This window comes from Lissotriton vulgaris, chromosome 1_1, assembly GCF_964263255.1.
Source record: "Lissotriton vulgaris chromosome 1_1, aLisVul1.2, whole genome shotgun sequence".
Lineage (NCBI taxonomy): Eukaryota > Metazoa > Chordata > Amphibia > Caudata > Salamandridae > Lissotriton > Lissotriton vulgaris.
The window spans coordinates 379159721-379186672 of NC_141685.1; the positions used below are offsets into that span (position 1 = coordinate 379159721).

General features: G+C 48.7%; 1 protein-coding gene across 1 annotated transcript in view; it reads right to left on the reverse strand.

The window, feature by feature from the left end:
• CC2D1B (coiled-coil and C2 domain containing 1B) overlaps positions 1 to 26952 on the reverse strand; it is a 555234-nt gene that overhangs the window by 367197 nt on the left and 161085 nt on the right. Inside the window, exon 7 of the mRNA XM_086925080.1 lies at positions 230 to 488. Coding sequence (XP_086781206.1) covers positions 230 to 488 — 259 coding nt within the window. The remainder of the gene's footprint in view (positions 1 to 229; positions 489 to 26952) is intronic.

A 26952-nucleotide genomic window follows, 5' to 3' on the forward strand; every position in this document is an offset into this window, starting at 1 on the left:
AACAAAACTGTCTGCATTGTGGGCATGTCTGTGGGGAAATTTGCTGGCAAAGTGCCAGAGTATTAGCAGGGACTTTGGAAAATGATAGTGTTCGTCAATAACACAGATAACTACTAAAAGTAAAAGCATGTTTAAATAAATTAAAGCTTTCCTGTGTAAAACCTGCTCGCTTTGCCAATAGTTGTACATTAATAAACACAAAGAATTATCTTCTCTTTGGCAGACTTACCTGTTTTGGGAGCATGCACATCCTCGTCATTGCTTTGACTGCAGGCTAGAATTAAATTGTGCATTGCTTCTCCAGAATTATTTGTCTCAATCTCTTTCTCTGAAGTTGCTTCAGGCTTACTCTCTTCACCCTCTGATTCAGATACAACAGGCTGTTGGAGGATAAGTGGTGCACTCTTCCCACTGGCCACAGGAGGCGGAATCTCCTCCTCGTTAATCTTCTTTCCTTTTCTGGCTGCACTCAACATGTTTTCTAGAGTCTGCCAGGAGTAAAGAGCAGAACTAAGATCAGAAGCAGCATTCTTTTTTTTTTTTAGGGGGGGCGCGGGAGTTGAGGCAGGGGGGTGGAGACAAGCAGTTTCTCACTTCTGCAAGAAAATTCTTGTCTTTTAATTTTGCTATTCTGAATAATTAGCCCTTGTAAATGAGCAAAGTCTGTCGACTAAAAGATTAAGAATTAAATGAAGCGGATATCATGCTCAATAAAAACCTTGCCAACCATGTTCAACATGAGAGTGACAACAGAGTAGACGACGGTCAAAGAATAAATAGAGTCTTAAAGAGAAAGAAAGGAGGTGTAATGTATGCCCTTTGAAAATGGCTCTTAAGCTTGTGCACGAAAGTGAAAGTATGAAAAGTTGACATGGTGTGAGTGCAAAGGGAATTGTTAATGAAGGACTTTAAGGAACAATTATAAGTCATGCATAAAGAGGAAAAGAGACACTTGATTATGTTACAGGTGAAACTTCATGTAGACAAGATATATTGGATCATAAACTATGGCTCTCCATGACTCGTGTACGCCGGATATGCATGTGGCTCATCATTAAATTACTGATAAGATTTCTAGGTTGAGAAGGTGGACGGGTCTCACTAGTCATTCAGTCTAGGCAGTAAGGGCAAGTGAGGCCAGCATGAGCCAGCTACTTCTCTAATCCCAGCGTGCCAAAATCCCACCTCCAGTTTAAAACAATATTCTGCTTTTGCATGATTCGAGGAATCATCCAGCCCTACAGTGCTTGGTGCAGGGATCATGCTGCTGTTGGGCTACAGGAATTGTTGATCTGATGGAGTATGTATCATACAGTCAATTAACAATTATGATCATGCCAGTTTATTCTGAAAATGTCGGACATGACAAACCCCACACACAGTCCTGTTACCTAACAGTCTACGATTTCAGAAGACATCTGGTGTGCTGCCACTTGCTGAGTTTTAACAGTACTGAGTGCTTGTTCATACCATTCGGATCCCGTGCATGAATTCTGTATATTCAAAGAAGAAATGCACCTGTATCACCTGTGCAGTTTAGAAGACAAAGCAAACCCCTCCAGAAAGTTTAGTCTCAGTTTGTGGATTTAGAGATCAATGTGAGTAGCATATCCATTACCATTTTGGGAATAATGTAAGTGTGGAATAATTAGAGGGAAGGAGTTACAAAAAGGAGACCCCACTATGGACTTAGCTTGGCTAAAAGGTTTGAGAGTATATGTAAATGTGAGGAAGAAAAAGGAAAGATGGGAAGGCAGAAATACAGGTTTGAAGAGAAAAAATGTGCAACCTAAAATGGTGAAGAAGGGAAAAAGACGTTAATGATAAGGTATGGTTAGGCTGGCAATCTGCAACACTTAGTAAATGTCAAGAATAAAGCAACTGATCTTGAGTTGATGGTTGGAAGCGGGGGATTGGGGTTGGTTAACCCCTTCGCTGCGGATGACAAAGCCAGCTCGTCATGGGTGTTACCTGCGCTGCGCGGATGACGAGCTGGCTTTGTCACAAACCGCGCGATTTTCAAATTTCAGCGCACAGCGGGAAAACCTGTAGCGCGCATGCGGTTAAACACCAGTTCACAGACATTGGAATAAACTGTACAGAGATAGAATTGTCAAAAAAGTCAATTCAATTCAATATAACTTTATTCAAATACAAATGTACACATGTAAGTGAGTGCAAAACAGTTGAGTACATACAATTTAATGTTTAAAGTGTTAGAAACGGATGCATAAGTAAAATGTCACAATTGCTAAAAGTTACACTCTCTCAACAAAAGAGCATAAAACACAAGGTCCATGATTAAAACCAGGCAGTAGACCTAGAAAGTGTTCATTGTGATACAAGCTCTACCAGCTGCTTTCAAATAGGCACCCAAATTAATAGTTTCCTCCTCATCCACCAAATTAATAAGCACGTTCAGTGCACCTCTCAAGTTCATAATCTGACGTTTCCTTAAAAAAGAAATCAGAAAGGGCTTGGAATACAAAACATAAAAGCTGAGGAAGAATACGAAACGCAACATTTTTTGTACTGAGTTTCCATCTCAGAGACACGGCAAAGAATCCAGACCAATATTAAAGGCCATTGGGAAGCACAGCAAATATTTCACTATGCTAGCCCTATACTGGAAAAGAGGGCTCCATTGACATCGACCCCTAGCTCGAGTCATATGCCCTGCAATAATATTTGTGGGAGCTGCTAGCATGTAGATTGCCACACTCTCCTTTTGGCTCTACAGACGTGTTCTTTTGGAAGCAGCCTGATCGTATAAAGTCGTCCGTAAGTGTTTTTTAGCGAACCTAGCAAGCCAGGAAATCTCAGAGCCCTTTTAAAAGCTAAGGCAGTCAGGATAATATCCCTGGTTAAACAAGCCTTTTCATTTTTCCAAATAGATAGCCATAATAGAAGGGGGGGGAGGGGATGGTCGAGCTTTAATATTGTCCTCGATTTAAATGATATCAATCAGTCAATTAGTACAATATGTAGAGCGTACAACTCACCCGAGAGGGTCTCAAGTCGCAGGGGGAATGGAGGGGGAGTAAGGGTGGGGGGGCAGGGGTGCTGCTACTGCTCGAACAGCCAGGTCTCAAGTAGTCTCCTGAAAGTCAGCGGGTCCTGGGTCTGTCGCATGCGGATGGGGAGGGTGTTACACCTCTTGGTGGCGAGGTGGGAGAATGATCTGCCGGTCGCTCTTCGGACGCGGAGGATGGTGGCGAGGGCGGCGGAGTGAAGCTGGTGGTTCGGGGTGTAGAAAGTGAGTCGTTTGTTAAGGTACGCTGGTCCGGTGTTGTGGAGTGCTTTGTGAGCGTGGGTGAGGAGCTTGAAGGTGATCCTCTTGTTGTGCAGGCCTTTCAGGTGGGCTGTGATGTGGCGGTGGATGTTGAGGAAGAGGTGTGCAGAGGCGTTCTGTATCCGTTGTAGTCGTTTCTGTAGTTTGGCGGAGGTTCCCGCGTAGAAATTGTTGCCGTAGTCCAGCCTGCTGCTGACAAGGGTGTGGGTGACTGTCCTTCTGGTTCCGGTGGGGATCCATCTGTAGATCTTGCGAATCATGCGGAGGGTGTTGAAGCAGGAAGAGGAGACGGTGTTTACTTGCTGGGTCATTGATAACGCTGAGTCCAGGATGACCCCCAGGTTGCACGCGTGATATCCAGTTCTCTATGGCAAATAAAAGTGGGAGAAGAGATGGATGCTATAAGAGCCTGTCTGCAAAACCTATTATCCTCTAGCTGAATGGGGTTGTGGTTCTGGAAGCCCCACACCTTTGCACCATATGTCGCTGTGGGCAAACACTGGGTTTTATATATTTTCAGGAATGGCGAAAGCGCACCACTACGCCGTGGTAGGCTGAATAAAGTGCCAATAGATTTTGATCATTTAAGCATGCTTTGTGCAATTTGTGGGGCCCACAAACCAGTAGCACCAAATGTTAGACCAGAGAAAGTGCTGATATTTTTGCCAAGAGAGAGGACAAGCGATGTTTCTTAGGTCCAAGGGCCATAATAGAGGATTTTTTTAAATTAGTTTGCAAATCTAAGGTGGCCATAAAATTGAAAATACCATGCACTAACCGCCGTAAGGCTGTCTGTGTGAGTGCCATTAAAACAGAGTTGTCCGCATATAAAAGTGACAGTAAAGGAGAGCCGTTAATTTCAGGAACGTTGGGGGTCAGGTGCTTAGAAACGGGTGAAGATTATGAATATTTAAAATGTACCAATGTTTCGCCCAACTCCTGTGCCAAAAGAATGGTCCGAAGCTTTGAGCGATTTACACAGTCAAATGCTTGAGAAAGGTCCATGAAGGCTAGATATATGGGTAACTGACATGCAATTGTATACTTCCCAGTAATCAAAGACAAATTTAGGCATTGTTCAACAGTACCAACTCTGCTCTTAAAACCATATTGACGGGAATGCAAATCAGACTTCGCCTCAAGTCATTTATACCATAATGCTGAAGAACACAGTGGAAATCAAATGATAAGTACTTGGAAGTATCTGGAGGTGTCTGGAATTGCACAGAGTGGGTGCAGGGCAGTCAATAATGGCAATCGCAGGATTTATCAGAAATCATGAGCTCAAAGTGTGCAAAAGGCAAAGTGTTGGGAGCACTTTGTAGTATTTAGAAGGCTTTACACCTTTTGTAAAGATATATCAGGGTGCACAGATTACCATGTGTAAACTATGGAATATCATAAATGTTAGGGAAACCTCAGAGGGTGTGTCTGGGAAGCACAGTGGTACCTAGAAAGGCAATGAGAGAGATTAGGCGGTGAGAGGTTCTTCGTAGTTTTAATAATTGTATTATTTCTATTGCCTCCTAATAACAAACTTGTCACACTTATGGGAAAAGTGACAACATTTTGTGTCAGACCTGCCATCTGCGTATCACCAGGTTAAACTGCAATCTTGTCTAACATCCAGACCACTGTTACAATAGCGAAAGGTGTATTCCAGTTCAACAGCTAGACATTTACCTTAGATGTGACAGTGGAATATTTAAAGGAAAAATAGGTGCTTTGTTGAAATGATACCAATGTATATTGTTAACATGATGGCCTAATGAGATATGAGAACAAAGTTGCTGACAACAATGAAAGATTGAAACACGTTAAATGGAACACTGAAGCAGAGATCCTACCATTAGCATTGGTAAATGCAAACATTGATGTTAACTTACTAAGTATCTAGGTTCTGCAATTGATAGAAGTCAATTCGATTGTCAGGGGTCTTGAACAAAACTAACGGAGTACAGGAATGATGAACTATTGCATATTTTTGTGATTTTTGTAAATATTACAGTGAGAATGACTTGCTCAAAAAGAGTGTCTCTGTTCAGTGGTCAGACAGATGCAGCAGTCAAGTTGAAGTGGCACAGTTTGTGATAGGGAGTATAAACCGGTTATAGTACTGATGCCAGTGCCCATATGTTTTGCATGCTGTAATAACATATGGCCAGGACAGTAAATAAGTAGTAATTGGTTTCAGTTCAAGGATATTCTTAAAGGATGAAATCTGTTACTCTGTCATTGTCTGCATCTGGGACATGACTATATTTAAGATGAAGAGAATAACAGGAGGAGGGAGGGAGAGGAGGAAGTGGATTCTGTCTCCCCTAGCAATTTATATAAACAAAATGGAATCCACTCTGGTAGTGGTAGTGATCCCTACAATGGTGGGGAGCACACAGTGTTGTTTTAAATACCCCTCACACACTGACAGGCCCCTTGGTGTCATGCTTCATCATCGGGGTCTTCGCACCCCTCTACGGGATGCGGCGTGCTACGACTCACGACTACGTAGGAGCACTGAAAGTGGACTATGTGTTGATGTGTGTGAGGGAAGTAAGTGTGAGTGGTGAGGTGATGTAAAGTGATGGTTAAAAGATACCTGGCTCGTAGGAGAAAAAATAATAAAAAGTCTTTATTAAGCCCTCGGCTGGTATTGTTAAAAAGGTGCAGGGTGAGGTTGTCTGTTACTGATTAGGGTACGTCAACCTCAAAAGTGCGTCATTTTTGAGGGTGTCGTACCCTAATCACCTCACCACTCACACTTATTTCCCTCACATCAACACATAGTCCACTTTCAGTGCTCCTACGTAATCGTGAGTCGTAGCACGCCGCATCCCGTTGAGGGGTGCGAAGACCCCGATGATGAAGCATGACACCAAGGGGCCTGTTGGTGTGTGAGGGGTATTTAAAACAACACTGTGTGCTCCCCACAATTGTAGGGATCACTACCACTACCAGAGTGGATTCCATTTTGTTTATATATATTTAAGATGATTCTTTGGGAAGAAACTTTTTGGCAAGAATAGACCAAAAACCACTGAAAACTCTCACCACTAACAGGGGTCACGAGAGCCTTTTGTCCAAAGCTTGTAAATGGGTCACTATGGCCCGGCCAATTGAATCAGTGGAGTCCATTCTACACCTGATAAGGAACCTGGCCGCCTGGCGGCCGTCCAAAATCAACTGGTTCAGTTTGCCCCTATTAGCTTCTAGGAACAATGGCAATAGCTGCGCCGGGGAATCCCACAAGACATGGGAAAAGAGTCTTAGGATGCAAATCGTGTTAGTGGAGCATAACACTGCACTGGTGTAAGAGAAGCCACGTTTTCCACAAGAGTCTAGCTTTTGGGATTCTTTGTCAAGTGGGGAAGGTTACCCATATCATGGGAAGCTGAATAGGCCTGGACTAGGAGACTGTGGTGAGTTGGCTGATGAATATGGCAAGCAGGGTCATTGGGGGCAGGGCAGTACTTGTGGGCAATAGTACTGCTCAAAGGCAATCCTGACTCAGGTTTAGCCCATGCCCCCAGTAATGCTTCAGGTAGTGCCCCACAAAAGGGGGCACAGGTTAAATCCCGGCTGGCCAGGGTGAACAACCTCAATAAGAAGGTCTGTAGAATTCTACGCCGTAGTCAGAGTCAAATGTAAGCGGGCCACTCTTTTCAAGACTCCGGCCAAAGAAGAACTGGCCTCTGAGGCAAGGCCAGTAGGAGATAAAAGAGTAGAAGCCGGGGATAATTCCAACCTGGTAATCCAGCTGTCCAACATAAGACGATTCAAAAGCACTGTTGCTCTAAGAGAACCACACTCTCCTAACCTTCCACCAACCTTTCCTGTGAAGCAGCTACAGAGACCATTGAGACGCAGACACAGGGGGCGAGGGGAAGCAGACTCCGCAAGACCCCCAACAGTGTTGTGCGTCGACTCTGGCTTGGAGCTCTCCGGCGTCGTGAAAACAGTCACCAGTCTAACCACCGACGCCGCGCTAGAGTCAGCCGGCGCCACAGGCGGAAGCCCCGAAGGGCCGTGCACCAGTACCACTGTGTCTGAGACCTAAACTGCCACGGACGGCAAACCCGCCGGCGATGTCACAGTCGCCGCACCTATCACCTCCAGAGGATGGTTAGGGTCCAAACACAAGATTAGGAGCAGTATAATACTCTTGCATCTGGTTCCACGTCGCCCCAGCCCCAGCAAAATCAGGGAGGTGCGGAAGCCACGTCGGAGCGGAGGACTCATCACTGGGGCGTGAGGAGTCTCCGGAATCCAAGTCACAAGTCGAAAGAGTCATAAAAGGCCGCAACTTCAATCTCCTGCGACGCGGCTTACCGCGAGATGTACCAGGGACTGGGACCGCTCACGTCGACTACGGGATGAAGAGCGACGCTCACAGGGACAACCTCTGGACTGCTAACTGCTGTACTGCATTTGCCATTTTACACGTGCTAAATTACATGTTGACCTCGATTCCATGCAATGCTCTGATCTTCCATTTTGTTGCTTCACACTTCCATTTTGTGCTGCCTTGCCCTGTAGTTACACTTCAGCAGTAACAAACATGTTTTTCACGTAAACCAGTACAAGCTGGTGTGAGTCATCTCGTGAGGATGCCTCGTGAGGTTATGTTGTACCTTCAGCGTGTTTTCATGCATTCTATGCTTATCTCTAGGACAGAGGGAGGATGGCCGTGCAAAGCTCCAAGGCTGGAGATAGGGAAAGGAATGTCTTTTGCCTCGGCACAGCCCAGACAGAATCTGGCCAGGTCTGTCTGGGTGGGGCTGATGCAGAGATGGGGCCAGCACCTGTGAATAGATGCTTCTCGAACATGTTGATTTAAGCTATAAAAAGCAGTGTCTGTGGGGTGGAGCTCAGGAACTCAGTCTTGGAGTGGACTCACTCGCAGTACAACTTTGGTACACGGAGAGATTACTTCCTGAGCCCCCGGTCTCTACAGGGTTCCCGACTTGGTGTTCAGTGCTTGGCCAGGGATGTTGGATTCTCCAGTGCGGACGCATCTGGTAAAGTGCTTTGTACATTAACTGTTTATATACCTGTATTCACAGTTTCATATTTATAGATATATAGCGTGGTGTATTCATTTTCTATTGCCTTTCACTCAGTGTCTAAGAATTTATTAGCTTCAGTGACTTATTGCCTTTGCCTACAAAATTAATAAAGCTAATTTTTCACCTCCAGAGGAGTGTTGGAGTTTCTGTGTGAGTAAGTGGTGTGCGCAAGTTCACATTATGCAAGTGGGCAAAGCAATACATTTTGACGTAGTCGGTGGCAGGATTCGAAAATTACGTGGGGAGAAACATGTTTAAAAAGACAAAAGGTGGTTTTGGCTCTTTGGCACCGAGTGAAATTCCTTTAGCCCCCATGCAAATTTCTGGATGGGAGGCGACGCCGTACTCTGCGCTGGAGCGTGAGTATTCTAAAAGCTCACGATTAAGTGAGAGCTGGTTTGACAGTCTGGGCGAAGCAACGCCAGAAGATGTTTTACATTGTTTACGGAAGGTTCCTGTGGAGAAAGGCAAAGAATTATGTACGGTGGGTCGCAGGGGGTTGGGCTCTCTTGCATGCCTACCGTCAAGTTTTTTTACAAATGTTTATCTCTGCAGCGAGAACAGTTGAGCTTAGAAAAACAACTTATTGAAGCTAAGAATATTTCTACAATGCTTTCATGTCAGAATAAGTTATTGCAAGATAAGTTAGAAACATATCAAACGATAGCAGAACGGGCTGCAGTCCGTGTTGCTGAATATAGATATAAGAAAAGGAGAGGGCGAGTTAGTAAGAGGAAAGTCCATTTAGCATTTGCCAAAGCAGGCTTAGATTTCGATCCATCAACTTGGGACTCCAACATCTGGGAATCGTCAGAGTTCTCCTCAGAAGGAGAGCAGCCCTTGCAGAGGGAGAGACAGGACGAGGAAGGAAAAATGCTAAGAGAGTGGAAGCGCAGCCCATTCTAAGACGGAAACTTAAAAAATCGCTCCAGGGAACCCAGATGGAGTAATGTTAAATAGCCTGGAGGATTTTACACAGCAGGAAATCAGTGATCTTTTAGTGAGGTTTAGACAGAAGCCTGGCGAGACGTTATTAGCTTGGATGGTGCGCCTCTATGATCACGGCGCTTCTGGGGTCATGATAGTAGAGGGGGATGCTGCCAAATTTTGTACTCTCTGAACTGATCCCACTGTGCAGGGATACTTTCGGACTTTCCATGGTGATGATCAAACTACTCTGTTGCAGTTAGCTGCCCGGGAGTGTGGTCACAGGTACCCCACAGATTCGGATTGGCCTGGGAATGAAAAACCACTGTTCACCCTAAGAGATGCCTCACAGAGAATTAAAGAAGAGGGGATGAAGCTAGCTGCTCTGGTAGGTGAGGCGCATAATTTGATTGGTCAGCTAATGACTGTGTCAATGTGGAACAAAATCATTTGTTTGGCGCCCCCTGCATACAAAGCGGTGATAATGACTTTGTTAATTAATCAAACTGGTAATACCATAGGAGAAGTAGTCGAGGCGGTCCCTGAGCTGGGAGAGCTTGGGGAATGAGCCAAGCCAGACAGAGCTTCACGCCCAGAGTCCCGTACTGATAACAACCGAGTGACCAGACGTGATATGTTTTTGGCGCTGTTAAAGGATGGGGTGTCAAGGAGTGAGATTGATGGTATTGAGACCAAAAGCATGTGCGAGATGTACCGTAAGCGAGGACTGGAAAGGAAGGAGGGGAGTAGGCATGTGAATAGAAAAGATAACAAGAAAGTGAGTCGCAGGGAACCGGAGCCTGAGGAGAAGCCTGAAAAAGCAGGTCAGGGGAGAGAGAAGGAGAGGGAACTTCATGTGAGAGTGACAAAAGAGAAAGGTTGGGACCGAGATTGCACAGATTCAGATGGGGACCGGGAAAAGGAGGAGTTGTTCCCTGAGGATTATCCAACATTGTATTCAGATCTGCGCCGGGCAGATACAGAGCGGCGCAGGCGAAAATTAGATTAGGAAATGGGCCAAGCTCAGGTGCCGGGATGGGCTCGCAAATATAATAGACCACATGTGAGGGTTGAGATCTAAAGGAAAAATAGAAATGTTCAGGAGGTGCAGGCTATAGTAGACACCGGAGCGGAGGCCACATTGATACATGGCAATCCACGAAAATGTAAAGGACAGTATTTTACTATCAAAGGTTTGGGAGGACAGGAGACACCAGCAGTACAAACGGTAATTCAGATGAAAATAGGCAGACTTCCCAAGAGAGCATACACTGTTTTGATTGTGCCTATTCCCGAGAACATTATTAGCATTGACATTCTGAAAGGTATGACCCTATACTTAGATGACGGATGCTATCAGTTTGGGTCAAAGCAGTACTTCTCAGTGGCTGCTGTGAGGGTGGGGCGCTTGAAAATTCCCCCAGTGAAGGTGCCCCAAGCAACAAAAGTAGTTCACATAAAGCAGTACAGGATTCCAGGGGGACATGATGAGATTACCGCAACCATACAGGACTTGGTGGAGCTGGAGGTGGTGAGACCAATTACCACGGCGTGGAATAACCCTTGCGCAAACCAGATGGAAGCTGGCGCATGACAGTTGATTATCGTAAGCATACGCCCCCGTTGACAGCCGCGGTCCCAGACACCATCACTTTGATTGAGAAAATTCAGAAACACAATGGGACCTGTTATACGGCACTTGATATTGCCAATGCTTTTTTCACAATTCCAATTGCCCTTGAGTCTCAGGAACAATTCTCGTTTTCATGGAGTGGTAGGCAGTTCACGTTTCAATCCCTGCCTCAGAGGTATTTGCATAGTCCTACGATCTGTCACCGGCTGGTGGCAGAGCATTTGGATGAGGTGTCAGTTATTCCTGGAGTACAACTTTGTCATTACATCGGTGATATTTTGATTCAAGGAAAGACCCATGAACAGGTGCAGGCTCAACTAGACAGAATTGTAGAGCACTTGCAAAGCAAAGGGTGGGTGATTAACCCCGAGAAGGTGCAGGGATCCTCCTAGAGTGTAAAGTTTTTAGGCATTCAGTGGCATCAGGGACACAGAGAAGTGATGCCACAAGTGAGGCAAAAGATCAAAGAGTTTGCACTGCCGTGAAACAGGAAGAAGGCGCAGCGTTTCATTGGATTGTTTGGTTTCTGGAGACAGCACATTCCCCATTTGAGTCAGATTTTGGCCCCTCTGTACAAGGTTAAGCGGAAGAAGCATGAGTTTGAGTGGGGGGAGGCACAGCAACAGGCGTTTGAGTCAGCGAAGGAGGCTATACACCGTGCCTTGGATTTATGGCCCATACGAGAGGGAAGCATTGATTTAAATGTAACTGTCCAGGATCAATATGCAACCTGGAACCTGTGGCAAAAGCAGGGGAGACAGAAAGCGCCCCTAGGGTTTTGGACAAAGAAATTACCTGATGCTGGAGAGTGGTATACTCCTTTTGAGAAGCAGTTGTTGGCATGCTATTGGGCTCTGGTGGATACCGAGCAGTTGACCCTTGGGCACAATGTGTTTTTGAGACCTGAGATACCTATCATGCAATGGGTGATGAGCTCACCCAAGACACACAGGATTGGGCATGCACAAGAGGCTAACGTCATAAAATGGAAGTGGTACATACAAGAAAGTTTTCCTTTCCAGAAATGACGATAGGACAGCTCCAATTAGTATTTATCTCTGCCTTATTGGCAAGATCATTTGCCTTGGCTAACTGGAAGTCTGACGATGTTCCCTCAGCTTCTCAATGGACTCTTAATTTGTATCAAGTTCATACTCATGGAGTCATATATGCAAAAAGATTTGGGTCTAAAACCTGGTTGAATAAAATCTTGAGAAATTGGGAAAATGAATTAGATATGTAATAGATGAGAAAGCCCGTGTTTTCGTATAAATTATGTTTTAAGTACACTCATGCATGGAGTTTTTGATTGAATGAGCAAATGTTCAAAATGGTTTTATTTATAATCAATTGTTATGTGAACAATTTATGCTGCTACATCTCAGAAAAAAAAAAAAAACTTTTGCGCAGGCTGATGTTAATCCTGTTTGGAGTGTTTTTCTGAACATCCTTCAGTCCTATCCCTTAGGAGGAGGCTGCAGTGCTTTAGGTAGTAAGGCCAGCTTTGGAGCACTCTTGTTGAATCACTTTTCATGGAATCATCCCCAGTGGAGGGGGCATGCCCCATGGAAAGGGAATTATTAATTTTCGACAGCAGGTATAGTGCCAACCTCCTTTCTCTATTCTTCGGTCTTGAAAGTAAAGGTTTTAAGATTTTGAAGCAGGAAGCCTTATGCACTGGACAGAGGCAATACACTGCTCATGTGGCTCATTAGTACAGATCTATTGTCTATTGCTAAGGTCACCTTAGCCCAACAACTGGTGATTGTTTTACAGAATTAGCCCAAAAATAACTTGCAGTAGCCTGAAAGCTAAAAAAGGGGGTTGGTTCAAGTAGAGTGTAGACCAGGAAGGTTACATGGTCAGAGAGAGAGATTAGAGGAGGCATATTCTTGTAAGTTCCCTCATACACAATGTGCAGTAGAAATCCGACAGACGGTGACCTCTATGGGGAGTAGGAGAGCTCAGCACATTCATCTCGTTGGGAGAAGTTTGGGTACTTTCAAATGAGGATGATATGCAACTTAACAGATGCAACTAAACAAACAGCATTATTGAAGCCTATGACAATTTTATTACTATTTATCTCTATTTAAAGTCACAGAGGGATCCCAGCCTTCTGGTGGGAAGTGTTTCAAGCAAGTGAATAAAAGATTCAATGCTGGAGAAATTCAAAAAACACAATCAAATTAGACAGCTGAGATCATCATATCAATACCTGTTGGGTGTCTCATAATTTAAGAAAACACTTCATGAGAAGGTAATTAATTCAGTTATAAGCAACAAATGAAGGCATATGTGGCGTGGCTAGCCGAGCCAAGATGGTGAACGCACTCCAAGAGTGCTCCAGGACCCCTCCACCATCCGCCCCTAATCATAGCTCATAACGACCCATCAGGCAACACATCATCCTCCTTACCCGATGTGGTGATCTGGCAGAGGGACTGGAGGCGTAAATCTCCTCATCAGGACCCCGGAAGCTACAGACCGGCCTGTCGTGTATCCTGGACATAATGGTGACCCCCAGTCTTTAATCTTGTTCTTCCCTGCTGAAGCGCCTGCCTCGGGAACTGAAGGGATCCTTGATGCTGCCCCGCCCCCCCCCCCGGGTCCGCTGTGGCCAGCCTGTTGCAGGACTGGCTGTTCGCTTCCCGCTGGCTCGCACATGGCCACTGGTGCCCGGCTTTCCAGCGGTGCGGCCGCTTCCCTGCGTGCGGTGTCTGGCAGCCCGGGTGAGGGAGGCGCATCGCAGCAATCCTTGGAGATTTGGAGCCGCGCTGTGCCAAGCGGCGCCGGGAGTGACGCCAGAGGCTGTTGAGCCTGCCCACGCACTGGCCCCACTTGGGAGGGGCTCACAGGAGTGGTGGAAGCGGCAGGGGGTGGCCACCGCCAGACTGTGAAATCCACCTGCTTGATGGCTCGCACGCGGTTAACGTCGCCAGGCCCTTCGGAGGCGCGGCTGCGTTGCTGCATGAACTGCTGGGCGGCCTGGGCCCCAACCACAGAGTGTTAATAGAGCGGCCGCCTTATCGGGCGGCGGGGGGTGGCGGGCAATTTAATACTGGATTTTGCCTCCTGTTTCCCCTCGCTGGCGCCAGGCCCTCCGGAGACGCGGCCGCCTTGTCGTGTGTGGTGCTGGGCGACCCGGAGAGTGGGGGACGGACATCACTGCCTCTCATTGCGCCCCAGCAGGACCCTGGGGACCTGGGGCCGCGCTGTGGCGGCCGGCGCCGGGAGTGACGCTTGGGACCACAGACTCTGCTCGTGCCTTGCCTCAACCTGTGGACTGTTCAGGAGAGCGGCCGCTATATCGGGTGGCTGGAGCTGAGGGGAGTAGCTGAGGACCTGGGGCGAGGCGCGCACTAACGGGGGTAAGTCCTGGCGGCAGTGGGGTCCAGGGACAGCTGAGTGGGGGACCCCGAGCGCACAGGCAGCCACTGCTGGGGGGCGGCCCGAGTGGTCCCCCTTGCTCCCTGGCCTGACTGACTGACTCTCCCTATCGAAGGGTACTCTGCATGGAATTCGAACTGACAAGGCCCTGATATTGGTGTTGGCCCAGGACCCCATATCGGCCGCAGAACCGAGCGGCGGAGAACATCCGGCGGTTCCTCTGCCACCTTGGTGGTGGCGGCTGGACTGTTCTAGCCCCTGAGACTGCGTTGGTGCGGGCATGGGGGAGGGGTCCCCCCCGGCCCTACTGCTGCACCCTGATTTCCCCCCACACTGCCCGGAATGGTGGGGTCAGCCGCGTGCACTGAATGGCGAAGATCTGGTCCTGAATGTGCATCGGAGTTGATTGCTCAACCTGCTTGCTTCTGTGCCACCTATAGAGGCGCACGGGCTGCCCGCTGTGAGACCCGCCTGCGGGGGACCCAGGCACCAAGGCTCTCTGAAGTGCTACCATGGGCAGGATGGACAGGTCGTCGAAGGCACCTGCCACGCAGACCAAAATAGACCGTTTCACTACCCTGGCGGCGGGCGCGTCTGGTGGACTGCGGAACAGGAGCCGCCGCCCTCAGCTGAGTTATCTGCCATCCTGCAAGCCATCCACGCCTCGCAAACCACGGTGGAGGGTAAGATCGCGGAGGTGCGTGTGGATATGACTCTTATCCGGAAGGATCTCCGAAACACCAATACCCGGATCAAGGAAACCAAATCTCGTATCTCCACCGTGGATGACGACGTCCAGCAACTCAAGGGACAGGTGGCCCGCCTTCAATCTCACACTCAGGAGCTGCACCGCCGGGCAGTAGCAGAGAATAGGTCCAGGCGCAATAATCTCCGCCTGGTGGGGTTCCCGGAGGGGGCGGAGCAGGGCCGCACGGCGGACATTCTGGAGAAATTACTCAGATCATGGGTCCCTTTGGGCTCACTCTCTCCCTGGTTCGCGATTGAGCGGGCACACCGGTCCCTCACTCCTAAACCTCTTCCAGATGCAGCCCCTTAACATATCATAATGCGGGTACTTAACTTCAAAGCCAGGGATGCCATTCTGTCGGAAGCCCGTAAACAGCAACGGCTCTTGCATGAAAATCGTATTATCATGATTTTCCCGTACTACACCCGCGAGGTCCAAAGTCAGCGCCGCTCCTTAGACGATGTGAAAACAAAGCTGAGGGCGCTCAACATCCAATATCGTCTTCTCTTCCCGGCACGCCTGCGGGTGGTATTCGCCAACAAGACCCTGTTCTTCGACAGTACAACTGAGGCCTGAACTTGGGCGACAAAGGAGCGCCCGTTGCACACTGATTCTCGGGCTCCGCAGCAAAGGGGGGCCAGGGGTGGTCCGGCTCGCCTTTTGCCTCCCGCTCGCCTGCCCCAATGCAACCGCTCCCGCAGGTGCCGTGATTTACGGGCTGAGGCTCCCGGGCGCCGCATTTCGGCAGCGGCCATCTTTGATTGGGCACTTGTGCTTCAGGCGCTCTAGTCGCCAGTATTTAAACAGCCCTTTAGAACATTGGAGTGATTGGTGCTCTCCTATCTCCTGAGGCGGAAGCCGGGAGGCATTGCTTGACAGCGTTTTAATCCTTATTTTGCTACTTTATTATTGTTCTTATTATGTCACTGCTCTTTGCCCCTTGTGTCCGCTTCCTCTCACTTCCCAGCGTCCACGGAGTTTATGATGGCGCTTTCCATATTTTAAAACTTACTGTTGCTTTGTGAGGGACCCAGCAGAATTTACACTCTGCTTCAAGAATTAATCTTGTTATCTCTGCCTAGCACCCAGGGCGGCTATCGGACGATTTACGGGCTGAGGCTCCCGGGCGCCGCAATTCGGCAGCGGCAATCTTTGATTGGGCACTCGTGCTTCAGGCGCTCTAGTCCAGCCCGTCTGCGCCCGTCAGCGATAAGGAAGCGCCAGGGGCCAGCCATGCTGTCACAGGTGATCCCTTATATCTGTCATCTGTGCAGCGAGATTTAAAACCCTCTAGGCTGCCCTGTCATCACTCTCCTACTCCTGAAACACTTGCCAAGAGTTTTGTATGTGGCTGCAATAACAAAACCTATGCCTACACTTCCGTATAAGGCTACCTGTTACCCCCCTCCCACGAGGCTTCCCCCTCCTCCCTCTGTCTACCCGGGTCTCCTTCTGAATTCCCGCTCATTGGTCAAAAATAATATCTCCTTCAGAGATCTTATTTCACAGGAAAAGCCCACTTGGGCTTTTATTACTGAAACTTGGGCTACAGATTCTTCTCAGCCGGACCTGAGAAATGCTATTCCTGAAGGGTACTCGCTGGCCAGGATGGATAGAGTAGGTCGAGTGGGAGGAGGCTTGGGAATACTCTATCTCAGCTCCATAAAATGCCGGACTGTCCATCTGTCATCCCCATCCGAGCACCTCCAGGCAATGCATTTTACCCTCACCCCCTCCCCCACCATCTCCTTTACCGGGATACTGGTCTACAGACCCCCTGGCCCCAGGTCGGCGTTTCTGCTCCGAACTACTTAAGATCCTAGAGCCCTATATCGATGGGCCCAGTTTAACTATTTTAGGAGATTTTAATTTCCACTTAGAAAAATATACTTCCCCTGACACTTCCCATCTGCTGGACGTCCTATCCTCCTATGGCCTGCCGCTGTTAGGGACTGGGCCTACCCATTCAGCTGGCCACACTTTGGATGGAATCTTTAGTAACGATTCTCGCCTCTCTGTTGGTACCCTCTTTCCTCTGTCATGGTCAAACCATTTTGTTGTCCCTTTTGGTCTTTCCCCTTCTTCTCCCAGTGGCCCTCAGCCCCATTACACCAAGTGGGTTTTGAGAAGGAATTTTGGGGAGATCACAAATGACTCCCTCACTCCCTATCTGGCCTCACTCAAGCCTTCATCTTCTGGTGATGTTCACACGGCAGCTCTTGACCTTTCCAATTCCTTGACGGAGGCCGTTAACTCACTCGCCCCTGCCAGGCCTCATTATTCTGCTAGGAAACGGCCCTCAGCTCCCTGGTATTCTGAATCTCTTAGGACTCTTAGACAAGGATGCAGAAGGCAGGAAAGGCTTTGGAGGACTCATCTTGATCCTATAGAGAGAGATAAGCATAGAATCCTTCTCAAAGACTATAAAGCGGCCGTACTTAGAGACAAACAGGCTCATTATTCCAATCTCATGTCCTCTCTTAAATCACCTAGTGATCTATTCAAGATAGTAGATAACCTGTCCCTTATTTAGATGCCTGACCCCATAACAGCCTCACAGGTTCTGTGTGACGAGATCTCCACTTTCTTCCATGAGAAGATCTTGGATATTTACACAGCCCTAGAAACCCTCAACTCCAGCTCCCTTTCTGCCTCCCCTCCGACTCTTTCAGATGCCCCAGCCCCTGCCCCTTCCCATTCCTTTTCTCAGTTCCCTGCCATCACCTCTACTCATCTGAATTCCCTGTTGGACAAGCTCAAGTCCGGGTCACCTTTGGACCCATGTCCCTTAAAGGTCCTCAAAGACTGTAGACAGACTATCCTGCCCCCTTTGATGGAGGTTATGAACCTGGCCATTTCTGAGGGGATTTACCCCCTCTCTTGGAAGTTGGCCACTGTCAAGCCTTTATTGAAAAAACCTACCTTGGACCCTGGGATACTAAAGAACTTCCGTCCCATCTCTCTCCTCCCTGCCCCTGCTAAACTTCTGGAGACCCACCTTAATCACCACCTGAGTGCTTTCCTTGATAGTACCAACTCTCATGACCCCAGCATGGTTTCCGGAGGACCCATAGCACTGAGTCGGCACTTACTGTGTGGTCGATAGCATCCGTTCCAAGGTCGACACCGGACAGACCACCTTACTGGTGTTACTTGATCTTACGGCGGCTTTCGACACCCTGTCCCCTACTATTCTTGTCAGCCGACTCAGTGAGCTGGGAGTCAAGGGCCCTGCACTCAATCTCCTTGCTTCCTTCCTTGACCAACGGAAGCAAAGGGTTAAGCTAGGCGAGTACATGTCACCCATTAAGGCCGTGAAGTGTGGGATTCCCCAGGGCTCCTCACTGAGCCTGACGCTTTTTAACGTCTATGTCGCCCCCCTCGCCAGGCTTATAAAATCTTTTGGGCTAGAAGTCCTCTCCTACGCCGACACGCAGATCATGGCTTCCATCTCCCAATCTGCGAGCATAACTGCGCATAATTTTAAAAACTGTATGGAGGCGGTCACCGGATGGATGGTCAAGAACTTCCTTAAGTTTAATGGGGAGAAAACGGAGGTCCTCATTTTTGGGGGCAAAAGTGAGACCTGGTCCATGGACTGGTGGCCGTCTGTCCTTGGGACCTGTCCTCTCCCGACCTCCTCTGCCCGCAACCTTGTGGTCATACTGGACACCTCCCTCTCCCTAGACAAGCAGGTCAGCAGGACTGTGTCTACCTGCTGCAATGCCCTCAGGATCTTAAGAAAAATCACTCACTATCTCTCCCCTGAGGCACGCAAACAGGTAGCAATAGCGGTCATTGCCTCCAGACTGGACTACTGCAATGCCCTATACCTTGGCATTAGCAGTGGCCTGATCCAGCGCCTCCAGACCGTGCAGAATGCGGCTGCCCGGTTTGTTGTCGGCGCACCTAAACGCTCCTCGGGCACCACCATCAGAAAAGACCTGCACTGGCTTCCCATGCAGGCAAGGATTAACTTCAAGACCTTATGCCTTACTCACCGTGCCCTCAATGAATCTGGACCGGAGGCCATTGGTGCCCTGGTGGCCCACTATATCCCTGGGAGAACTCTCCGCTCTTCCAGTAAAAACTTGCTTGCTGTCCCCCGTATAGCCAAGGCCAGGTGGGGTGGAAGGTCTTTCCGCTTCCTTGCACCCAGACTCTGTAATACGCTTCCTAATGATCTTAAAGTGATCTCCTCCCACACCCTGTTCCGTAAGGCGCTCAAGACCTGGCTATTCCAAGAAGCCTATCTCTAATTCCCCCGCTGGTAATATTTGAGCTTTCTGGTTACCATCCTCAGCGCCTTGATGCCTACGGGTTTAGTTGCGCTCTTTGCTTACAAATTTCCATTAATAATAATAATAATAATAGTGAGCGGAAACAGACAAGCTCTGACTCCCCGCCCTGCCGCCCCGTTCACTCAACACTGCTCTCTGATGACCCATTATCTGGTAGACGCTCCGGATCCTCTGACCACTTAGCTCGTGGGGGGCGCCTCGCCCCGACAATCCTCGCAGGTTCTCCCGGATATAGACCTCTCATGTAGCCCTATGAGTCTGAAAGACCCTGCTTGATCTCACCTCACCTGCAGGGCATGGCTCCGCAGCCGGAGGGTCTACCTAGTTCTACTGTATTCCTTTCTTGCTTGATGGTCTTGTTTAAGCACATCCTGAAATGAGGAAGGGTCCTCCACGCTTTCCCATTCCCAAGCGTTTTTAGTTTGGTTCACTCTCTGGTTTGTTGTTAGGGTGACAGATGCTTCCGTTCCTGAAGTGTAGGGTGGTTGTGGGGGGGGGGGGAGTTTTTTCCTCAGTTCTGTGTTTGTTTATATTTCTTACTTTGACCACACCAGCATCTATGACATACCTTGCCGCACACCCGATGAGACAGACATACTGGATCTCCCCATTCAGACCTGCAGTCCCATTGTCTGCCCACATACTATGTGCAACACGCCATTAATAAGCGGCCCTCTGCGTATTATGTCCTGGAACGTTAATGGCCTCCTGGACCGCCTTAAATGCATGGCTGTCCTCAAGTATGCGCAGCGCTCAGGGGCAGATATCTTACTCTTGCAGGAAACCCACCTGCTGGGTAACCACTGCCCTTTCCTACTGCAATACGGCTATGACAGAGTGTAGCACTCGGGGTTCACCAGGGGTTCCCATGGGGTGGCAATCCTAGTAAGACGCTCCCTTCCTCTGGTGACTGTCCAAACGACTCTTGATGCTCAGGGCACTTTCGTAGCCATCAGTGGCACACTAAATGGCAACCCGATTAACCTGGTGTCCCTTTATTCTCCCCCCTCGATGCTGACAATGATTTTAGCTAAGTCAGCGAACCTCCTAGCGTCACTGCCCCTCGGTCCCACATTCCTTGGGGGCGACTTTAATGCGGTCTCATCACCAGACCTTAACACGACAGGCCCACCATCCCCAGGTAGAATTGCACAGGGCAAGCAGCTGCGGTCTTGGTCAGCCTCACAAGGCTTGTGCGACGCATGGTGACAGTGGCATCCCCACTCTAAACAATTTACACATACCTCAGCGGCAAACCATACACATGCGCATATTGACGCCATTTTTGTTCCGTCGACGGACTGTCTTCTGATTCAGGAAGTCTTGCTTCTTCCGAGAGGTATCTCTGACCACTCACCTGTGCTGCTCTGTGCGGGTCCCCCCTCCGCCACTGCCCAACAAACATGGAGGTTAAATGCCTGGTTCCTTCAAGACAAGGACTTTAGGAAGGCGGTGCGGGAGGAGCTCAAACATTACTTTCTCTCCAACGAGGGCTCTGTGTCCTTCCCGGGCACTCTGTGGGAGGCGGGCAAGGCCACGATTAGGGGGGTCGCCAAGTCCAACTCAAGCTCCAGCGACAAACCCAACTGGAGCAAATTACCTCGCGAGAGGCCCAGGCTCTGCGCCTCGAACAAGCTGCGGCCCGGTCCCCAGACACCTCCGACACGAGACTTCTGACCTGGCTTCAGTAAGAGATTAAGCAGCTATCGCTGGACGGGGCAAACTCCTCTGTGGCCAGGGTGTACAGTTGAGGCGACAAGAATGGCACACTCCTTCATCGTCTGGCTACGTACCCAAGGGCAAACCGTATAATCCCTGAAATAGCGGCACCAGACAGGTCGCAATGCCGGTCCCCAATGGAAATGGCGCAGGCCTTTGCCGCTTACTACCATAGGCTATACGAGGCCCGGACCCCGACCCTATCCCTTACAGACCTGATGGACATGGAGGGTGGCTGCCTTCCACGTGTGGACGTCGCAGTTCAAGCCAATCTGGACCGTCCAATGTCCTGTGAGGAAATTGGAGACGCAATCACCATTGTTTCCTCCGATAAGACACCGGGTCCAGACGTCCTTCCCCAGGAATACTACGCCCATTACAGGGACGTTCTCATCCCCCATCTTGATGCTCGTGGAGAAGGGCTCCTTTCCACAGGAAACGGATATAGCCACCATTGTGGTCCTTCAGAAATCTCAGCCCCCCTCGCAGCAGTGTGCAGACTACCGGCCCATCTTCCTCATCAACACCGAGGTCAAGGTGTTCGCTACCATCCTTGCCCAGCGACTCAAGCCCCATATGTCTATGTTGGTCCACCCCGACCAATGTGGGTTCATGCCCTCCAGCGGCACCCGTCACTGTCTTAGCAGACTGCACTCCGCCCTGGCCCATCGCCACCTCCTTACCCCCTACCTTGCGCATCTCCATGTTGACTTTGAGAAGGCCTTCGACTCGGTAGACTGGGGATTCCTTCAAGACGCAATGGGACTTGGCCCCCGCTTTCGAGCCATGGTCAAAGTTCTGTATGCCCTCCGGAGGGCTCGCGTTCTAGTTAACGGGGTCCTGTCGGAGCCCTTCCCAGTCGGTAGGGGAACGAGACAGGTTGTTCCCTTTCCCCCCTGCTCTTTGCTTTAGTGATGGAACCCTTGGCGTCCTTAATACGGTCTTGCGACAGGGTGCGGGGATGGGAATGGCCCAGTGCCGAACCGGATAAAATCTCCCTCCACGCGGACGACGTTCTCATCTACTTGGCAGATCCTGCCCGGTCTGACCCCATTGTCTTCATATCTTGCAGTCCTTTGAGAAGGCCTCGGGCCTACGTTTAAATCCCAATAAATCGCCTCTGGTTCCCCTTCACCTCTTCCGGGAATGCTTTGACTGGCAGTCTGAAATACCTCTGCGCCGTCAATCATTTAAATATCTGGGGAACTGGGTGACACCACTGCCCGAGCTTAGCTGGGCCCTCAATATCAATTCACTAGTAAAGCGGGCCAAGGCGGATCTCCAGCAGTGGCAGCCACTCCACCTCAACCCCATGGGGAGTGTGGCCCGCTTTAAAATGATGGTGCTTCCCCACTTCCTTTACATGCTACAGAATACCCCCATGAACTAAGGACATATACTGACCAATGCAGTTCAGAGGAAAAACAGTTACACTGAACTGCATTGGTCAGTAAATGTCCTTAGTTCATGTTTTGTATCATTTCCATCCCTGAAGATTCAAAGATAAATTTATCTCTGATGAAAGAAGTGTCGGCTGGCTGCGTTGTGTAGGACTACCAATTAAAAGAAAATACAAGACACCATCTATTGAAACTATTTTGTTCTTCTTTTACTGAATGCATCGTCTGAATCCCAATCTGTGTGTGTGCTCGTGACATTCCTCATAGTGTTAACTAGGGTTTCCCCTTCCCAGGTTGCATCACACTATACTGTGTTTCCATACACTCACGTGAACTAGCTGTGCGCCCCTACTTCCTGGATACTAAAATCCTATCTCTTTGCAACTAATCTTTTGACTCAGGAAGGGCTGCCGCAACGTAGAAACGTATTAATATATATTCACATATTTGCATTCCTAGCTTCTAACATGGATAGGGATAGAGAAGCGGACAAACTCTTTGGCAATATAGCCACCGGAACTAAGAATGACCACCCATCTACTAGTGGGAACCCGGTTCATAATGAAGGTCTGAAAGAGAAATTCCTCAAATTGGAACGTCTAAAAGAGACGGAGAACGCAAGATGGTGGGACGGGACCACCTTGAAACAATACTTAAAGCTCAATAGAATACCCAGGGGACTACGATCCCAGATTCTTCCCACGAATGAGGAACTAGACGATGATCTCCTAACTAAGTTGGAAGAAACACTAACAGGAAACTCACAGACACTTATGCAAATACTGATTGAGAACGCAGAGAGAAAGGTAGGAAAGTTGCAAGCCGAAATAGATACTGTAGAGAGGGAGATAAGAGATCTGGACTTAAAAGAGGCCACTGAGAAAAACGATGTGATTCTTAAGGAGGTCATGCTTAATCATCAGAAAGAGATAAAAGAGAGGAAAGCAAGACAACTTAAACGTGACGATATAGACTACAAGACAGGTAGAGTCTTTACGTATGCCACGAAATATGACTCATTAATTCCAAACAACAATAGACCTGGCACCACACCTAGATCAGACACTATTTCCATTTCGTCCAGCTCCACATCTATGAGCGCACCACCCTCCAGTGACAGCGAAGCTGAAAACAGTGCAGGAACCTCAATAGTGGAATCTGCTTTTTTACGAGAGGTCAAAACCATTTGCAAGGGCAACAGAACCCAAGGAGCGAGAGCAGGGTCAGATCTAAAACCCATAGAGGTAAGAGGGGGGACAAAAAAGATTATCGGAAAAAACTCAGGTCAGGCAACGACAGGAACAAATAGATGCAACGGACACAGGTGTGCAGGTTGTAAATCTCTCCTCCAAAGACCTCACACCTGATATGATTACACTTTTAAGCAAAGGTCTCCGTTTCAATCCTCGGGAGGCAGGGGATATGTGTCAACTGAAAGTGGATTTGTTTAAATTTGTAAGGGGAAAAACTCATAAGATTTTTTGCATGTAATCCTTCTGCCAATAAAAAAACCAGCAACACTTCTATTGGTGATGTGCATGATGTTCCTAGTATCAAAGATATACAGGCAACGAGACTCTTACTATCACTGACAGATGTAGAAGAATCACCGTACACCATGGTTCGCCTTCTTGAGGAACTGTATATTGATATGGACATTTCTTTATCGAGTTGCCTAAAAAACAAATCCAAGTGGACTCCAATACTCCCGGGTGGCAATGCCATTGATTCTTTTTACAAACAAGTGCTCGAGGAACTCTATGACCACGAACATAGGAAAGCCCCTCACACAAAATGTTATCAGGATAATCTCAGTGCAGGGGAACGACAGTCACTCAGACATTTAAGTGAAGACAGAGATATACTAATAAGGGAAGCAGACAAAGGTGGAAATGTGGTCATCATGAATAAGTTAGACTATAACAAAGAGATCATGTCACAACTTGGGGACACTACTTGCTATAAGGCCATCAGTCATAATCCCATAGGACCTTTGTGCACCCTGATTAATAAACATCTCACTACTTGGCATATGGAGGGACTGCTTGATGGCGATGAATTGGCTTATCTTAAAGTATTTAGACCTACTTACCCGGTGGTTTATACTGTGCCCAAAATTCATAAACATTTGCCATTTCCACCGAGTAGACCAATTGTGTCTGGCATTGGGGGTCCTACCGAAAAACTTTCAGATTATGTAGAACTTTTTTTAAGTCCTTTAGTACGCAATCTGGCGTCCTATATACTAGATTCCAAACACATATGGAGTCTCCTCACGGACGTTACCTGGCAACCGGGGATGATACTTGCCACACTTGATGTGGTTTCACTGTATACCAGTATTCAACCTGATATAGGCCTTCAAGCTGTAACCGAATTATTGAACAACAGACCTGCCTCACAGAGGCTTCATAATGAAATGTTGGTAACCATGATGCACCTCATCCTACTCAATAATTTTTCCTTTTTGAAGATCATTGGTATAGACAAACCAGGGGTTTCACCTTCATTTGCAAACTTGTTTATGGGTTGTTTGGAGAGAGACTGGGTCTGGGGCACTTCAGGGTCAATTTGGATTGATCACATCATTTTCTGGGGCAGGTATATTGATGACTGCTTACTGTTATGGTCAGGTACCCAGACTGAATTAGACTTATTTTGCTCCTACCTGAACACTAACAATTTTGGTATGAAATTCACTATGGAATGCAGCAGTAACAACATTAGCTTTCTTGACATAGAACTTTACATTTAAGACAACACACTTCATAGTCGTCTTTTCCGCAAGAGCACGTCTTGCAACTCCATCTTGCATGCTGACAGCAATTATCCGATTTACCAGATTAGATCCATTCCATATGGGGAATTCATCAGGGCGAGACGGAACTGCAGTGAAGAACCTGAATTCAATAACTGCATCAAGGATATGAGTACTACTATGGTGCGTGGCTAGCCGGGCAGCGAAATGGCCGCCTCTTGAGGGAGCTCCGCCGGCTGAGGCTCTTATCCTATATTAATACTGCTTCTTCCGTAAGTGCTAAACCCAAACTTGTTAGAAATTGGTGGCGGAAACTCAGGTGTACCTGGTGCTTGGCTCACGGGGCTCAGACTGACCTGTGTGGCGTGCCGCGCTTGCCCGAGGAAACACCGGAGTGACTCTGCTGTGGGCGCACTGCCAACTGAGCCCGAGGCTGTGGGGGCCCAGTGCGGACCGACTGCTCACATTACAACGCGCACGGGCAGCGCTGCACGGCACCTGGAGAATTATTTGGAGGTGACGCCGCCTCCTGCATCGCTGCCCTCCCGTACCAATAGCTCCACTGGAGACTCCATTGCTGAAGACATCGGAGCCGATCCAACACGCGCCATTTTGGACACGAAAGATAATGGCTGCCGAGAGGAGGCGGAAACATTGCGGAGAATGACCGCGGGGAGCCCACGAAGTCACGGTGCATACCCACTGGACAAGGAAGGTCAGCTTCCCACGCGAGTGTTTGGGTCGCCTGCGTAATACGGATGCAGCTCTGAGTGGGGGTGGGATTTGCACCCCCCCCCCCATGCATTACTCCTGACACGCGAGGGCGAAACAAGACTAGGTCGTCCAGCGTGGAGGGAAGACCCCCTCATTCATCCAAAAGACAGTACCGGTGGCCAGCAAGGGCCGGAATTTGCGCGAAGATCCCACCCAGCAGGACACTGCCGTCCTCTATACCGGGCGAGGCCCGGGAGTATCTGGCGGCATTAACCTAGAAGACCGGACTGTGACATCTGCCTGCAGCTGCATGGCTCGATCCATCCTTCAAGGTCCCAGACCACTCGCGACGACAACGGAGAAAAGGTATAGTTGGCATTGGCGCGTAGCATACTGTTTGGCCCTGCGGGCAATAATCCTGCCTGTCTGCGAGGGTGGCAGTCCCACCTGAGGCTGCCCTACACTAAAATTGGCGAATGTTCCTCTGCCCTTCTGCGGGACAGGATCCAAGCGAGTCATTCACTGACCAGTGCAGACGGTCACACGTGAAGCGCCCTACTACCAGGCCTCCATGGGCAAAGCTGATACTCGCCAGCCTAAAATAACATTTGAAAACAAGCGCCCACCAAAGCAAAGCGACCCAGACCGAGAAGCTGCGAAAAAACTATGCGCTAGGGGCGAGCCAAGATGAAGACATTAGGTCACTCATGTTGGAGGTGCGTACCAGTCTTAGGAGCATTGATACAAAATTGGACGCCCTGACAACTCAACTTGAGGCAGTCCGCTCCCAGGTCTCAACGCACGAAACGCGGCTGGACTGTCTTGAAAACCGTCATGTTAAGGATTGTGAGTTTCAGCGGGAAACTAAGGAGCACATCTCGGACATGGATAAGAAGTTGGAGACCTTGCGTGCGAAGGCTGATGATTTGGAAGCACGTTCCCGAAGGAGCAACATCCGAATCACCAGAATTCCGGAGACGACGGCCAACATGAAAATGGAAGTATTT